The sequence below is a fragment of the Musca domestica genome, unplaced genomic scaffold, assembly GCF_030504385.1.
Source record: "Musca domestica strain aabys unplaced genomic scaffold, Musca_domestica.polishedcontigs.V.1.1 37, whole genome shotgun sequence".
NCBI classification, from domain to species: Eukaryota; Metazoa; Arthropoda; class Insecta; order Diptera; family Muscidae; genus Musca; species Musca domestica.
The window spans coordinates 2,909,122-2,926,714 of NW_026712321.1; the positions used below are offsets into that span (position 1 = coordinate 2,909,122).

Here is a 17,593-nt window from a genome sequence, read left to right on the forward strand (position 1 = left end):
TGAAAAAATATTCTTTAAAAAATCCACGTTTCCTTTGGTCCTTGAAAAAATATTCTTTGAAAAATCCACGTTTCCTTAGGTCCTTGAAAAATATTTTTTAAAAAATCCGCGTATCCTTTGGTCTTTGAAAAAATATTTTTTAAAAAATTTACGTTTCCTTCGGTCCTTAAAAAAATATTCTTTAAAAAATCCACGTTTCCTTCGGTCCTTGAAAAAATATTCTTTAAAAAATCCACGTTTCCTTTGGTACTTGAAAAAATATTTTTTAAAGAAGCCACGTTTGTGACTCTTTTGGTCCTTGAAAAAATATTCTTTTAAAAATCCATGTTTCCTTTGGTCCTTGAAAAAATATTCTTTTAAAAATCCACGTTTCCTTTGGTCCTTGAAAAAATATTCTTTTAAAAATCCACGTTTCCTTTGATCCTTGAAAACATTTTCTTTAAAAAATCCACGTTTCCTTTGGTCCTTGAAAAAATATTCTTTGAAAAAATATTCTTTAAAAAATCCACGTTTCCTTTGGTCCTTGAAAAAAAATTCTTTGAAGAAATGTTCTTTAAAAAATCCACGTTTCCTTTGGTCCTTGAAAAAATATTCTTTGAAAAATCCACGTTTCCTTAGGTCCTTGAAAAATATTTTTTAAAAAATCCGCGTATCCTTTGGTCTTTGAAAAAATATTTTTTAAAAAATTTACGTTTCCTTTGGCCCTTGTAAAATTTTCTTTAAAAAATCCACGTTTCCTTTGGTCCTAAAAAAAATGCATCCAAATTTTTTCACCAAAAATTTCTTCTCCAAAATTCTATCACCCCCTCGGGCTATTACCCTTTTGTATTTATTGCCTATTACATTTTTGCAAAACAATTACAATATTTTAACGTGTTTAGTGCTGCAATGTCCATTGTGACAAAATGAAAAGGGGCCATTGTTTAGAAAATTTCCGAGTGGAATTAATTGGAAAATGTTTTAAGAAAAAATAACACAAAATAATTGTGTTGTTGTTGTTCGCGTTGTCGTTATTATTGTTATTGTGTGTATTTAACGAAATTAAATAATTTAATTTGATATCAAATATTGTTGGACATTGTTGCATTTCAGCCATTATTGACAGTCAATGGTGGGTGTAAATTTTCCATTCAACAAAAATTTGATGTTGAGTTTTCAATGAAAACTCAGATGAAATGACAAATTAAATGACAATAATTTTTCCACAATCATATTTAAACAACAACAACAAACAGCAATCATGAAGGCAATCATGATTTGGAAACATGTCGATACAGGATTAGCGATAACAGGGGAGATATATCAGCTGGCTTATTGGTTTTTTTTTTCGGAACAGCAAAATTGCGTGCAATTCATAAACATTCCCAGCCCTGACCGTTGAGGGAGCAACAAAAATACCTATAAATAATCGGAAACCCAGAGCTTTAGAAGCACAGTTAGTCGGCATTCTATTGCAAGCGTTTTCATTTTAAAATTCCTGAAATCCTGAATAGATCTCAAATCATAATTTCCATTTTATTTTCGGTGACTTCGTTTTCAAATTAAAAATGAAATCCCTCGCGAAATTGTTTATTTATTTTTCACTAATTGCTATTATTAAAACATCCTATGCCAATCCGGCTCATGATGATTTAAAGGTGTGTTTTGAAAAAATATTTTTTTTTTGGAATTTTTAAAAACATTTAAAATTTTGTGTTTTGAAAATATATTTTTTCTTTTTTGAAATTTTCAAAAATATTTCAAATTTTCATTTCTAGGGTCAAGAAAAACCACCCGAGGAAATACCACAGGTAAGATTAGCTATAAAAAATATTTAAAAAAATATTCAAAATTAATACGAAGGTCATAAGAAATATTTTTTAAAAAAATTTGCATTAATGACACTGAACAACAAAAAAAAATTGAAAAAAAATAATAAAAAAATAATAAAAAAAAAAAAAAATAAAAAAAATAAATAAATAAAAAATACTAAAAAATTAAAGTAAATTATGAAAGTAGAACCAAAAACAGAGGACATGTGTATCGGTGCTCTGAAAGTTAACATCGCAGAGTATCCTTAATGGAGGGAGCCAGTTCCCCACTCTTCCACATATTTGGAAAATTTCGGATTAAGATTATTCGGAATCCGTTTATTGTAGATATATACAGGGTGAGATGAAAAAACTGCAACCAACTTCAGACTGCTGTCATTTCTAAGTTACTCGTCCGACAGCAGTTCAAATTATTCCAGTGACAGCTCATTATATTGTTTACGTACAAAAGCATTCTGGTGAGAATTTTCCAGAAAAAAAGTTATTCGTGATTCAAGCGTGATCGGGTGATTTCTTTATATTCGGCTGGAGAGCCACAAGTGGCCATCGTTAGAGCACTCCATCTTTTAAATGTGAATAAATCTTTTGGGTCTCGTACCGACGTCAAGGAAGTGGATGGAAGAAAACAGCAACATCAACAGAAATGGTTCGAAAAGTAAAGAAGCGACTTGATCGAAACCCGCGTCGCAGTGGCCGAAAAATGGCTAGTGAGCTTAACATATCGCAATATTCCATTCGGCAAATATTGAAAAATGAGCTTGGGGCAAAGCCAGAACTTACACCGCAACAGAAAGAAAATAGACTCGCTTGGCCGAAAGTGAGAAAATTACCGAATTTGGTTTTTTCTCTCTCTCTCTCTCCCTCTCTCTCTCCGATAAGAAATCTTTCGTTGTCCAGCAGTTTATAAACAAGCAAAAGGATCGTGCTCACTTGCAAAAATAGGTCAGCTGAAAATGTGCACCTTCGGATGGCCACCAGAACTCAAGCGCCAGCCATGGTGATGGTGTGAGCCGCCATAATAGCCGATGGTCGCTCTTCGCTCGTATTAATCGACCGTGGCATCAGAATAAATGCCAAATATTATCGCGAAAATATTCTGGAGGGTATATTAACATTTTGGCCGCAGACCTTGGAAATTCTAACAGGACTCAGCGCCATCGCTCTGGAGGGTGTATTAAAGCCTTGGACACGCAAACATTTTGGTCCCAGACCTTGGACATTCTATCAGGTCTCAGCACTATCGCACTCATCACGCGCCACCCAAGAATGATTAAAAAATGAGGTTCCTCGCTTCATTTCTAGGCCACAATGACCACCAAATCTGCATATATCAATCCGTTGGACCATTGTGTCTGTAGTATTTTGGAAAGCAAAGTTGACACTAAAAAATACCAAAGTGCCGAACACCTCAAGCAAGCGCTTTGCCGCGAATGGGCCAAAATACCGCAGAGCAACATTTGGGCAGCGTGTGACGGTTTCATTAGCCGTTTGAAGGCCATCATAATTCGTGCCAAAGGTGACCAGCCGTTAGAATGGACCACTACTTTTGTTTGAAAAAATACTAACATTACTTACAGGCGATATTCGAAATACGCAAAAGGCGAACTTTTGGCATTTTTGTGCTGACCCGTCGTGATGTATCTCAGAAGGCGAACTTTTGGCATTTTTGTGCTGATTTCGTTGACGAATATAGCCAAATATCGTAGACAAACAAACCCTGTAGATGAGGCTAAATTTGGAGATATAGAGGAACCTCTTGCTTGTGGAGATTATCGCAAAATTATTTAGGAGGTTCAAATGAACCAAAAACAGAAAAAAAATTCCTGATTCCACAATTGAAGCCAATCGACACGCCTGAGAAGATAGTTAAGGACAGGGAAGAATTCTAGCATTTTAGATGACTATTGGATTTTATTTAGCTGTAAAATGGACCACAACAACTAAGAGCTCAAAGGAGTTTTTAAATATTTGGCAAATGTCCCTCGACAAAATGCTAAGGGTAATATCTGTGCAGTTCTCCATGACATAATTTCAAAGGCGAAATCTTCCGAAATGGATGGGGACATAAGGGGGGCTTCTAACATATTGTAGTGTTGTAGGGTACCGCATGGTCGGCCACGCACGACTATAGCCTTTGCTTACTTCTTAAAAATTATTCTAAACAAATTTGATTTATATTTTTTAAGGAGTATGAATTTTGACTTTTTCGAAAACTTCGAAACAAATATTTATTTTAACAGGACCTCAGGTCTATTTCAAAAATTTTAAATTTTTATGTCATACTAAATTTGATTTTTTTTCAAAAGCTTCGAAAGAAATATGTATTTTAGCAAGACCTCCAGCTCATGTTTATTTAACTTAAATTCGAAATAATTTAAAATAAAATTCGAGTTAAATAAATAAAAATCATAAAAAAATAATTATTTTTTATTTTTTTATTTATTATATTCTTTCAGGAACCACCAAAGGCAATCAGAGTGAGTATACTTTAAAGACGATTAAGAAAATTCTTTATAGATTTTTCTCTAATTTCCCACCCCCAAAGTCCCGTCGTGAAGTTTCACCACAAAACGGCGATGAACCTGATGTCCCAGAGGGTTTGAGAGTGAGTAGAGAGAAAATTGTATTTAGATATTTCTTATATTCATTTAATTATTTTTAAAGCCCCGACGCTCAGTGGCTGCTGAAGAGGTGCCCGAGGAACCACCACAGGTAGGTTTATTTCTTCACTGAAAAATATATATTGAAATATATTTTTTTTCTCCTTTTTAGGAACCACCACAGGCAATTCGGGTAGGTATTTTCATTTTGAGTTTTCTTTTTTTTTTGTCTTCAATAAAAACCTAATTTTATTCTTTTCCTTATTACTAGTCCCGTCGTGATGTCTCCACCCAGAGTGGTGATGAACCTGATGTTCCCAAGGAATTGAGAGTGAGTTTTAAAACTTTTTTTTTCTTTTAATTCACAATAATGAGAAGAGTTTCACGACCCTTGAGATCTTAGAAATACAAATTATTTCTAAACATTAAGCATTAAGTTCCGCCGGGCCGAACTTTTAATAGCCTCCACCAAATAACAATTTTTTGAGAAATCCGTGAAAAAAAAAAATGTGGCAAAAATCATCAAAATACCGAATATTGGGAAATATCGTTATATGGGAGCTATACCAAAACGTGGACCCATACATACAATGTTTCGCCACACGAACTAGGACCCATAAAGACCACAAATACCAATTTTCAGACAAATCCGTGAAAAAATGTGGCAAAAAAATCATCAAAATACCGAATATCGGGAGATACCGTTATATGGGAGCTATTCCAAAACATAGACCTTTACATGCAATGTTTCGCCAACGGAGATAGAACCCATTATGACCTACAAATACCAATTTTTAGACAAATCCGCGAAGAAATGTGGCAAAAATCATTAAAATACCGAATATAGGGAGTTTCCGTTATATGGGGACTATACCAAAACGTAGACCGATATATCTCATTTTCAATACCTACCATTCCAGACACAATACAAATTGTTCTGCTAAACTTTGACGCTCTTACGTCAAATAATGTGGGCTGTATCGTGATTTCAACAGACGGACATCTTTAAATCGACTTATAATTTTATGCTGATTATCATTGTATATACTTTATGGGGCCTACAACGAATATTTAGCGGAATGACAAAGTTAGTTTACCCTCCTTTCCAAGGTGGAGGGTATAAAAATTCGATTTTTAGTATTAGGAAAAATATTAAAAAAAAAATTTAAAATATTTTTTTTACGAAGTCCGACATTCCTACATATTAACTTCTTATCAATTTTTTTAGACCCGTCGTGATGTATCTCAGAAAAATGGCGATGAACCGGATGTGCCCCAGGGATTAAGGGTAAGTTGTCATAAATTAAAGGGGTAGCCTAAAAATTAGGGTTCGGATGAAATCCGAATGAACAAAATATATGTGTTTAATGACATAAAGGGCGATTTTTAAAATTATTTATTTAAATATTTATTTTTTTTTAACATAGAATCGCCGTAGTGCCAACCAAGAGAAATCTGATGAACCTCAGCCACCAGAGGTAGGAGGAAAATATTTATGAAATTGGAAAGAGATATTATTATAATTTTTTGTTTTCATTTCTTCACAGGATGTGCCCGAGGAACCAGCATTCAGGGTAGGAAAAATTTTTTTTATCAAAGATTTGTTTTTTATAATTTTAAAAGAAGTCACGATTCTTAAAATCTATACTATTTCCGTTTGATAAAAATTCTACTTCTATGGTATATTTTTTTAATTTTTTTTTAACGATGTCTAGATTCTTACCCTTCCCTTCACCCAGTACCGCATTTAGTATGCACATCCAAAACAATCTCATATTTTCATCCTAGAATAGCAGCAGATATCCAAACTTAGTACTATTTAGTAATTTTGGTAAAATAATAGTAGGCATTTCCAAGACCACACCCATATCCTAACAACACCAGTGACGACTATTTCCAATTTCAGGATTTCAGCTCTCTAATATCCTCCATTACCAAATTTAGTACAATTATAGTACGCATATCCAAAATCAGCTAATTCTCTCAACCACATGTATGTATGTGACATGTATATCAAATTTAACGGTTTCAGCCCTATCCCTTCACCCATTACCAAATTTAGTACTATTTAGTACTTTTCGTACGATTATAGGACACCTCTCCAAAATCTCCTCCCTACCTCAATCCCAGATACCAACAAGGACCTAGACATCAATTTCCGGGATTCCTTCGATCTATTCCTTCATCCAATACCAAATTGAGTACAATTTTGTACTTTTTCGTACACTTATAGTACATATATTCAAAACCAACTCCATATCTTAATTCCAGATACCATAAATAATCTTAATATCAAATTTCTGAACTGTATTTGTATTCCTTCGCCCAATACCCAATTAGGTACCACTTAGTATTTTTCGTACAATTATAATACAAATTTCCGAAACCGACCTCCATATATCCAGACTAACTTTTTAACCTTGATTCTCATCTCAGATCTCAAAATCACCTGCATATCTTAGTTCCAGTTAGCAAGAGAGACTTCAATATTAAATTTCGGTATAACAGCATTATCGCTTCTCCCAATAGAGTACCACTTAGTACTTCTCGAACAATTATTGTACACATTTCCACAACCGCTTTCATATCTTCCGGGCTTCCAGCGATATAACTTCACCTAATAACATATTTAGTACCATTTAGTACTTTCCGAACAAATATAGGATTCATTTTTAAGACCTTAATATAAAATTTGAGGGTTCCAGTCGTATCCCCTCACCCAATACTAAACTTAGTACCAATTAGTACTTTTCCTACAATTATAATACAAATTGGTAAAACCACCTCAATATTTAAATTCCAGATACCAACAGAGACCTCAGTATCAACTTTGAGGGTTCTAGCCTTATCCCTCCACCAATTTCCAAATTTAGTACCATTTAGTACTTTTCGTACAAATATAGGACGCATTTCCAAACAACCACCAAATTTCAATTTCAGATACCATCAGAAATCTAAATATCAAATTTCAGAATTTTATCTCTATCCCTTCACCCAATACCAAATAAGGTACCATTTGGTACTTTTCGTACAATATTAGTATACATTTCCAAATCACTCCTATTTTTCAACCCCTATACCAAAAGAGACCGCAATATAAAATTTGAGGATTTCGGCCGTATCCCTTCACCCAATACCAAATTTAGTACCATTTAGTACTTTTTGTACAAATGTAGGACGCATTTCCATACAACCACCAAATTTCAATTTCGGATACCATCAGAAATCTTAACATTAAATTTCAGAATTTTATCTCTATCCCTTCACCTAATATCAAATATGGTACCATTTAGTACTATTCGTGCAATATTAGTACACATTTCCAAAACAACCCTCATATCTTAGCCAAAGACACCAACAGTTATATCTAAATTTTTCTCAGGATCTCAGCTCTATTTCTTCACCCCATAGCAAGTTTAGTACCATTTGGTAATTTTCGTACAATTATAGTACACCTTTCCCAAACCACCTCTATATCTTGATTCCAGATACCAAAATAGACCTCAATAATAAATATCAAAATTGTATCCCTATCTCTTCACCCAATACCAAATATAGTACCATTTAGTACTTTTTGTACAACAATAGTACACATTTCCAGAATCACTTCTATACCACAACTCCAGCAGAGACTTCAATATCAAATTTGAGTATTCCAGCCCTATCCCTTCACCCAATACCAAATTTAGTACCATTTAGTACTCTTCGTACAGTAATAGTACACATTTCCGAAATCAACTGCATATGTCCAGACCCAAGTACCAATATTTCGGATTTAAAGCAATGTATATTCACCCTATGTCAAATTGTACCAAATATAGTACTATTTAGTACCTCTTTATAGCAAACTTACTATCGAAAGAAACCCCAATCTAAAATTTTAAAATTCCAGCTTCATCTCTTCATCCTTACCCAAACTGTTCCAAGTTTAGTACCATTTTCAAAACCGCCTTCATATATCTTGATTCTCATACCAAACCTTGATTCTCATACCAAATTTCAAATTTTAAACTCTATACGAAATGGTACCAGTTTTGAAAATTTCGTAACCTTAAGGTTCGAATTTCCAAAAACCCGTTGGTATATCTATCCTGCATTCCATGTGAGTGATTCTCATTTCAAATAACAGCATTTTAGCTTATTTCGTTTGTCCAATACAAAATATTACATTTTTAGTACATTTTAGTACTTTTCGCCCGTTCAAACGAATTTTCAAAAAACCCAGCCTACGCACCAAGAATAATCCTGGTTGAAAATTTCAAGATTCTAGCTTCAGGCGTTTCGTCGTGGCGCTTTTTGGTATAAATCTCCAAAAACCCAGTCTTATCGCTCGCCTAGGCCCCAAAATTGACTCTCGTGGAAAATTTGAAAAATTCTTTTTTGATTTTGAAAAAAAAATATTTTTAAAAATATCTAAAATTAATTAATTGTTTTTATATATTTTTTTCCAGGCCAAGCGTCAAATGCCCTCTCCACCAAATGGTATGCCCGATCCACCATCACCACCCATGCCACCAATGTTTAACTAAAAGGAATATCCGTTAATTGTTATTTTCAAAATTTCCAAAAATTTCATTTATTTAAAATTTATTAAAAAAAATATAAAAGCTATTGTTTAAATAAAGGTACCGTATGATATAAAAATTAAAAAATAAAAAAAAAATCCAAAATTATTGCATCTAATTAAAATGGCTTTTATTTTTTGTGCGGATGTCCATGCTAAATAACCCAAAATATCTCAATATCTCTTCTAGCTTCTCGAATTGCATATGTGTGAGTATGTGTATGCATGTGTTTGTTTTCGGGTATAAATTGTATGTCGTTTACTAAGTAATTTCCGGCTGATTGAAACCACAGAAAATGTTATTTCCGTTTTTAATGACCACCAAACGATAGCCAGTCCACAGCCACCCGAAGGTCCGGCAATTGCAATTCTATTGCCAATTTAATGACAGGGTGTCAAATGAATCTCAACCAGTATTTAAGGGAGAGAGAGAGAGAGAGAATAAAATTACCAACAATTATCACAATGGTAGGCTGGATTAACGATGTAAATTAATTTTCAGGGTATTGCCATGGAAATTGGTTGCAATTTTCTGCAGGATAATGAGCATATCAATTGTGGGAAAAATAAATGGAGAATTTTTGAAAAATTAAAAGGAATTTCTTATTTTGAAAACAATTTTTTTTTATAAATTCAAAATGTAAACGTCTTTTCGGAATTCCACATAATTGGACAACACTTCAAAACTAATTAAATTCCTCTCCAATTAAAATTCGATAGCTTAATTAGCTGTCATAAAACTCCGCTTATCAATTTAACTAAACCAGCCAGCCACTTGGCCATAAATTATTAATCCCATTTTAGTAAATATTCATTTAAGAGCATCCGCTTTTAATTTATAATAGCTTTAAATCACGTTCCGCAGTTTACTTAAAACTGAATAGAGCAAACTCACATGTGTATGAGTGTCGAAACATTTATGACATACGCACACACACATGCATATGTTTATATATAGCCATGCATGTATTTGTCAAATGGCGGAAATTGGAATTCTTGAAAACCCATTTAAAAATATTTTTTGGCGAGATTGTATGGCGTCACCGCAAATGTGGTTCTTTGCTAAAGTGTTCATATAAATTTGTCAAAGGAAATGTTGTAGCAACACAAAAAAAAAAAAAAAAAAAAAAAAAAACGCAGCAGAGAATTTTCACAAATGAATGAGTTTTCCAAAAGAGACTTTAAGTGGGGAAAATATAAACAATTTGAATTGGAATACAAGAAGGATGATATGAAAAGAATTGATCAATTTGGGTCAAAGAAAACTCTTCATAACTTTAGAAGTGGGACTTAAAATAACTCCTTTAGACATTCAGAAAAATGATTTAAAACACTTGAAACTATACCCGTTGTACCTTCAGGAAATTGACATTAAATAGTCCTGTAATTACCCTCGCAAAAAGGGCTTGAAAAAGGCATGGAAATGACGTGATAATGGCACGAAAAAAGGCTTGAACATTTTCCAAACCCCACAGGGAAATTAATTGAAAATTAATAGGATTAAACTATTTTAAAAAGTTTCCAACCGAAAATACGTGAAAATCTCGTCCAAAAAAGAAGTTATAGTCGTTGAAAGAAGACTTGAAATAGGCTTGAAAAAGACTTGAACTGTTTTTGTAAAAATTCGGAGATGATGGCTTTGGTATAAAATGCTTAAAACCTTCCTGCAGTACGCGCCGTTATAGTTCTAGAAGATGTCTTCTAAAACTTTTAAAAATCGACTCCGAAAGAGGGCTTGAAAAAGGCATGGAAATGGCTTGAAAAAAGTTGGAAATAGAGCTTTAAAAAGGCATGAAAATAACATTGAAATGTCTTGAACATTTTCCTTCAAACTCCACAGAGAAATGAATTGAAAATTAAAAACAAAATAGGCTTAAACTTTTTTAAAAAATTTCACACGAAAACATATTTGAAAATCTATCCCAAAAATAGAAGTTATAGGCATTGGAAGAAGACTTAAAAAATATTTTCTTTCAAATTCCACAGAGACTCTCAAAGGAAAAAAATTGAAAATGAAAACCAAAATATTCTTCAAAGGTTATTTTAAAATACCCAAACTTAGTCCTAAAACAAAAACTGGGAAATCTTCTTTAAAAATTTAACTAATAATCATTGAAAGAAGACTTGAAATAGGCTTGAAAAAGACTATAACTTTTTTGTAAAAACTCAGAGATGATGACTTTGGTTTAAAATGCGTGAAACCTTCCTTAACTACTCGTCGTTATAGTTCTAGAAGATGCCTTCTAAAACTTTTAAAAGTAAATTAGGAAAGAGGGCTTGAAAAAGGCATGGAAATGGCTTGAAAAAGGCTTGAATATTTTCTTTCAAATTTCAAAGAGAATCACAAAGGAAAAGGGTTTGAAAATGAAATCCAAAATATTCTTCAAAGGTTCTTATGAAAGATCCGAACTTAGTCCATGAAAAAAAAAAAACTGGGAAATCTTCTTCAAAAATCTAAGTAATAATCGTTGAAAGAAGACTTGAAATAGGCTTGAAAAAGTCTTGAAATTTTGTTGTAAAAATTCGGAGAAGATGGCTTTGGTATAAAATGCTTGAAACCTTCCTTAAACACTCGTCGTTATAGTTCTAGAAGATGCCTTCTAAAACTTTTAAAAATAAACTCGGAAAGAGGACTTATAAAAGGCATGGAAATAGCTCGAAAAAGGCTTGAAAACTTTTTTAGAAGTCACACAGAGAATAGACTTGAAAATGAAAAAAGTTTGATTTCTAAAAAGAAATACTTGAAAATCTCTTCCAAAAACATAATGCTTGGTCTCCGAGAGAAGACATGAAGAAGGCTTGAAAAAGACTTTACATTTTTTGTAAAAATTCAGAAATTATGGCTTTTTTATGAAATGCTTGAAACCTTCCTTAACTACTCGTCGTTATAGTACTAGAAGATGCCTTCTAAAACTTTTAAAAATAAACTCGGAAATAGGGCTTGAAAAAGGCTTTAAAACTTTCTTCGAAGACACATAGAGAATAGACTTGAAAATAAAAGTTAAAATAGGCTTTAAATATTTTTAAAAAATCCAAGTTTGATTTCTAAAAAGAAATACTTGAAAATCTCTTCCAAAAACATAATGCTTGGTCTCCGAAAGAAGACATGAAAAAGGCTTGGAAATTGTCAAAAAATCCAAGACGATATCTTCGAAAGAAAAAAGTACCATATAGCTTCCATAAATATTCTTTGTTGTTATCTTCGAAAATCCCTTTCAAAATTTTTCAAAATAGACTCGGAAATAGGGTTTGAAAAAGGCATAGAAATAGCTTGAAAATGGCTTAAATATTTTCTTTCAAATTGCAAAGAGATTCTCAAAGGAAAAGGATTTGAAAATGAAGTCCAAAATATTCTTCAAAGGTTCTTATGAAATTTCCGAACGTAGTTCCTGAAAAAATACTGGAAAACCTCCTTAAAAAATCTAAGTTATTATCGTTGAAAGGAGACTTGGAATAGGCTTGAAAAAGACTTGAACTTTTTTGTGAAAACTCAGTGATTATGGCTTAGGTATAAAATGCTTGAAACCTTTCTTGAGTACTCGACCTTATAGTTTCTTCTAGAACTTTTAAAAATAGACTCGGAAGGAGGACTTGAAAAAGGCATGGAATAGCTTGAAAAAAGCTTGAAAACATTCTTAGGAGACACATAGAGAATAGACTTGAAAATACAAACTAAAATAGGCTTTAAATATTTTTTAAAGATCCAAGTTTGATTTCTAAAAAGAAATACTTGAAAATCTCTTCCAAAAACATAATGCATATTTTTCGAAAGAAGACATGAAAAAGGCTTGGAAATTATCGAAAAATCCAAGACGATATCTTCGAAAGAAAAACATACCGCATAGCTTCTATAAATATTCTGTGTTGTTATCTTCGAAAATACCTTCTTAAACTTTTAAAAATTGACTCGGAAAGAGGGCTTGAAAAAGACATGGAAAAAGCTTGAAAAAGGCTTGATCACTTTCTTTTAAATTCGACAAAGAAAGGGGATTGAAAATTAAAACTAAAGTAGGCTTAAAAAGTTGTTTAAAGATCAAAATGTAGTCTCTGAACAAAATGCCAAAAAATCTGCTTCAAAAATGTAATTTATAGTCGTTAAAAGAAGACATGAAAAAGGCTTGAAAAAGACATAGATTATTTTAATCCAAGATGATGTCATTTATATAAAAAGTTTGAAAAATGCTGTAAATATTTTTCATTGTAGTCTCCGAATATGGTATTTAGGACAATAAAAATAGCCTGGACTTGAAAAAGATTGAACACATACCTTCAAATTCCACAGGAAAAGGACTTCAAAACTAAAAGAGGCTTCAAATGTTTTTAAAAGACTCAAACGTTGTCTCTAAAAAGTACTTGGAATCTTCCCCAAAATCTAAGTTATAGTCGCTGAAAAAAAGAATTGAAAAATTCTTGAAAATTTTCTGAATAAAAAACCAGGTCGATGTCTTTGAAAGAAATGTTTGAAACCTTACTTAAATATTTTTCCCCGCAGTCTTTGGAGATGACATGTAAAATTTTTACATTCCACAAAGATTGGACCTGAAAATTTAAACTGAAATAGGCTTCAAAGGCTTTTTGGAGACACCAAATATTTTTCTAAAAAAAATGCTGGAAGTCTCTCCCAAAATCTAAGATATAGTTGATGATTTAAAAATAGTTTTAGAAAGAGGGCTTGAAAAGGACATGAAATAGCTTGAAAAAGTCTTGAATATTCTGTTTTTTATTTTACTGAAAATACACTCATAAAATTAACTTGGCTTTAGCTTGAAAACATTTTTGAACATTCCAAGATACAGTTTTAGAAAAAATTCTTGAAAATATTCTAAAAAATGTAACTTATAGTCGCAAAAAAGTCTGGAAAAGGCATGAAAAAAGATTGAACAATTTCGTCTAAATTTCACAGAAAAGAAAACTTGAAAATTAAAACATGTTTGAAAGGTTTTTAAAACATTGAAACTTAGTGTCTGAAAAACACTTGGAAATCTTCTCCAAAAATCTAAGATGTAGTCGCTGAATGAAGGCATGAAAAGGCTTGATAAAAACTTGAACATATTTGAAAAAATCACAATTAAACGTATGAAAAATAAAATGCTTGAAATTTTCACTTAGTTATTCTTAATTGTAGTCTTCGAAAATGATATTTAAAACATTTCAACAAAGACTCTAAAAGAGGGCTTGAAAAAGGCATGGAAATAGCTTGAAAAAGGCTTGAACATTTTATTTCACATTCCACAGAAAAAATCGTTTTAAAATTCATACTAAAATAGGCTTCAAAGGTTTCAGAAAGTACTACACGTAGTCTCTAGAAAAATACTTGAAAATCTCCCCAAAAAATCTTCCTTATAGTCGTTGAAAAAAGACATGAAAAAGTCTTGAAAAAGACATGCATATTTTGGAAAAAACCTAAGATAAAGTTTTTGATATAAAATTTTTGAAAACTCCATGAAATATTCTTCGTTGCATGTTTACAGGACATTTGAAACTTATGCAAAATAGACAAAAGGAGAGGGATTGGAAAAGGCATGGATATAGCTTGAAAATGGCTTGACAAACCAAAATGTTTTGAATTTTATAGAAAATATATTCTGCAGTTTAACTTAAGTATGAAAAATCTTTAAATAACTTAAGGTCGATTAAAAAAGGAAGATTCTCCAAAAAATGAAGTTATGGTCTCCGAAAGAAGACATTAAAAAGGCTTGAAAAGGGACTTCAAAGTTTTCAAAAAAACCTAAGGCGATTTCTTTGAAATATAATGTTTCATAACTTTCTAACATAATCTTCCGTATAGTCCTCCAAGATGCCATTTAAAACTTTAAAAACTAGACTCGAAAAGAGGGCTTGATGAAGACATGGAAATAGCTTGAAAATGACTTGAAAATGTCTTTTCAAATTCCACAGAAAAAAGGACTACAAAATTCAAGTTGGAAAAAGCCTCTAAAGGTTTCCATAAGATCCGAAAAGTAGTCTCAGAAATCACACTAGAAAAAAAATCCAGTTATAGTCTCTTAAAAAAGTCTTAAAAAGGCTTGAAAAACACTTGAAATAGGCTTGAAAAACACTTGACACTTTCTTAACAAACCCAAGGCGTAGACTTCGAATTTCGACTTAAAAGTTTACATTAGTAATCCAAGATATAGTCGCAGACTACAAATACTCGAGAAACTCCTTCATAAATCCAAGTTGATGTCTCCGCAAAAAGATATAAAAATGACTTGAAAATGGCTTGAAACAACTAGAAAAAAGTTTGTTAATTTATCTAAAATTTTTAATAAAAATTCTAGGCATAGCCTTTGAAGAAATGTTATGACACTCCGTAAAAAAATCCACGTTTCAAACTCCGTAAAAATTTAGACGATGTGAATTTAGAAAACGGCCTCTAAAAGTTTTCAAAGTAGTCTCAGAAATCATACCTGAAAAATTGAGTTATAATATCTTAAAAAAGACTTGAAATGAGCCTGAAAATTACTTGACACCTTGTTAAAAAATCCAAGGCATGGACTTCGAATTTCCACTTAAAAGTTTTCATCAGTAAACTCCTTCATAAATCCAAGTTGATGTCTCCGCAAAAAGACATAAAAACGGCTTGAAAAAGACTTGAAATAGGCTTGAAACAACTAACAAAAAAGTTTGTTAATTTGCCTAACATTTTTATAAAAAATTCAAGGTATGTTCTTCGAAGAAATGTTAGGACATTCCGTAAAAAAATCTAAATTGGAACCTCCGTAAAAGTCTACAACGGTGTGAATTTAGAATATGGCTTGAAAGTGACATGGAAAAGGCTTGGTAGATAACGTGTAAACTATATAGGTTGCAGTATCAGAGAAACACTAGGAATAGACTTGGGAGGAATTGGAATAAATCGGTCGTATAGTAGAATGAATAAGACTTAGAATTTTATGTTACGATCTCCAATTTAAAGTGTCTGGAAAAAGGCATGCTAAAGGCTTGAACTCACATCTTAGAAGAAAATAAAAAAATGTATATTTAAATTATAATTTTTTCTCAATCACATTTTCACAATCCACTTCATATTGTTGTTTTTCAAATGGAAATGTCTTCAGATTAAAAATGTTTCAGTTTGAAAATGACATGAAAAAGACTTGGTAGATAACCTGAAAACTTTCTTTTTTTTGAAGTCTTAGATAAACACCAGGTATTGACTTGAAAGGAATTGGGACAAATCGGTCATAAAATTCAATAAATAATGACTTAAGTTTTATAATACGATGTCTAATTTTAAGGGTCATTAAAAAGGCTTGAAAAAGGCATGGTAAGGGCTTGAACTCACATCTCAGAAAAAAATGAGAGATATATATTTTTAAATATATTTTTTCAACATTTAATAAATCCACTTCATATTGTTGCCTTTCAATTCTATTACTCAAATTCTGTCCATCTTCTAGTTTATTTTCTTCCCAACAATGTCAAGGACTTTATGCAAAAATTTTACGCTTCATCACTTCCATTTCCACAGATCCAATGAAAAATCAATGAAAATTTACTCATTCGAAATTTAGCATAAATATTAAAATTTATTTTGTTATAGTTCTCTGTTTGTATGTGTGTGTTAACACATACATCTAAAATGCAAACAGTAAGCCATAAAATCTTCAACAATAATTGCTATTTTCTCACAGAGGCCACAGACAAAGATGTTGCAATGAAAAGGCATTTTTATATGTTGAGATGTGCGATCTGGGAAGTGGTATGAGGGACATATGTTTTGTCTTTGTGTAGAGGAGAAAAATTTATTCCGTTTGGAATGGGAAATGAACCCAACTTTTGGATTTTTCAAAGAATATTTTAAAGGATATTCAATGAGAGCCTTTGATCCTTGAAAAAAAAATTTAAAATCTACGTTTTTGGGTCCCTTGGTCCTTAAAAAAAAGTATTTTTTAAAAAATTCATGTTTGTGGGTCCTTAAAAAAATATTTTTTTAAAAAAATCCACTTTTCCTTTGGTCCTAAAAAAAATATTTTTTAAAAAATACACGTTTGTGGGTCCTTGAAAAAATATTTTTTTTAAAAAATCCACGATTCCTTTGGTCCTTGAAAACATCCACATTTTCTTTGGTCCTTGAAAAAATATTCTTTAAAAAACCCACGTTTCCTTTGGTCCTTGAAAACATCCAAATTTCCTTTGGTCCTTGGAAAAAATATTCTTTATAAAATCCACGTTTGTGGGTCCTTTGGTCTTTATAAAATCCACGTTTGTGGGTCCTTTGGTCTTTATAAAAACCACGTTTGGGTTCCTTTGGTCCTTAAAAAAAATATTCTTTATAAAGTCCACGTTTGGGGGTCCTTTGGTCCTTGAAAAAACTATTCTTTATTAATTCCACGTTTTTGGGTCCTTTTGTCTTTGAAAAGATATTCTTTAAAAAATCCACATTTCCTTTGGTCCTTGAAAAAATATTCTTTATAAAGTCCACGCTTCTGGATCATTTGGTCCTTGAAAAAACTATTCTTTATAAATTCCACGTTTTTGGGTCCTTTGGTCCTTGAAAACTATTCTTTAAAAATCCACGTTTCCTTTGGTCCTTCAAAAAATATTCTTTAAAAAATCCACGTATCGTTTGGTCCTTGAAAAAATCTTCTTTGAAAAATGTATGTTTTCTTTGG

At 31.9% G+C, this 17,593-nt stretch overlaps 1 protein-coding gene across 1 annotated transcript; it reads left to right on the forward strand.

Moving 5' to 3' along the window:
• Nucleotides 1-1,454: 1,454 nt before the first annotated feature.
• Nucleotides 1,455-9,066, forward strand: LOC101887904 (cell division protein ZipA). The gene is made up of 11 exons (XM_005183627.4): nucleotides 1,455-1,637; nucleotides 1,758-1,790; nucleotides 4,268-4,288; nucleotides 4,357-4,416; nucleotides 4,476-4,523; nucleotides 4,584-4,604; nucleotides 4,683-4,742; nucleotides 5,640-5,699; nucleotides 5,839-5,889; nucleotides 5,959-5,985; nucleotides 8,863-9,066. The coding sequence occupies exons 1-11, from the start codon at nucleotides 1,548-1,550 to the stop codon at nucleotides 8,938-8,940; spliced, it is 549 nt and encodes a 182-aa protein (XP_005183684.1). The 5' UTR covers nucleotides 1,455-1,547; the 3' UTR covers nucleotides 8,941-9,066.
• The last annotated feature ends 8,527 nt before the right edge of the window (nucleotides 9,067-17,593 follow it).

Coding starts and splice junctions, on each gene's coding strand:
- LOC101887904 (XM_005183627.4), top strand. CDS start 1,548: ATGAAATCCCTCGCGAAATTGTTTATTTATTTTTCACTAATTGCTATT. Junction 5,700..5,838: donor ATGTGCCCCAGGGATTAAGG/GTAAGTTGTCAT, acceptor TTTTTAACATAG/AATCGCCGTAGTGCCAACCA. Junction 5,890..5,958: donor ATGAACCTCAGCCACCAGAG/GTAGGAGGAAAA, acceptor ATTTCTTCACAG/GATGTGCCCGAGGAACCAGC.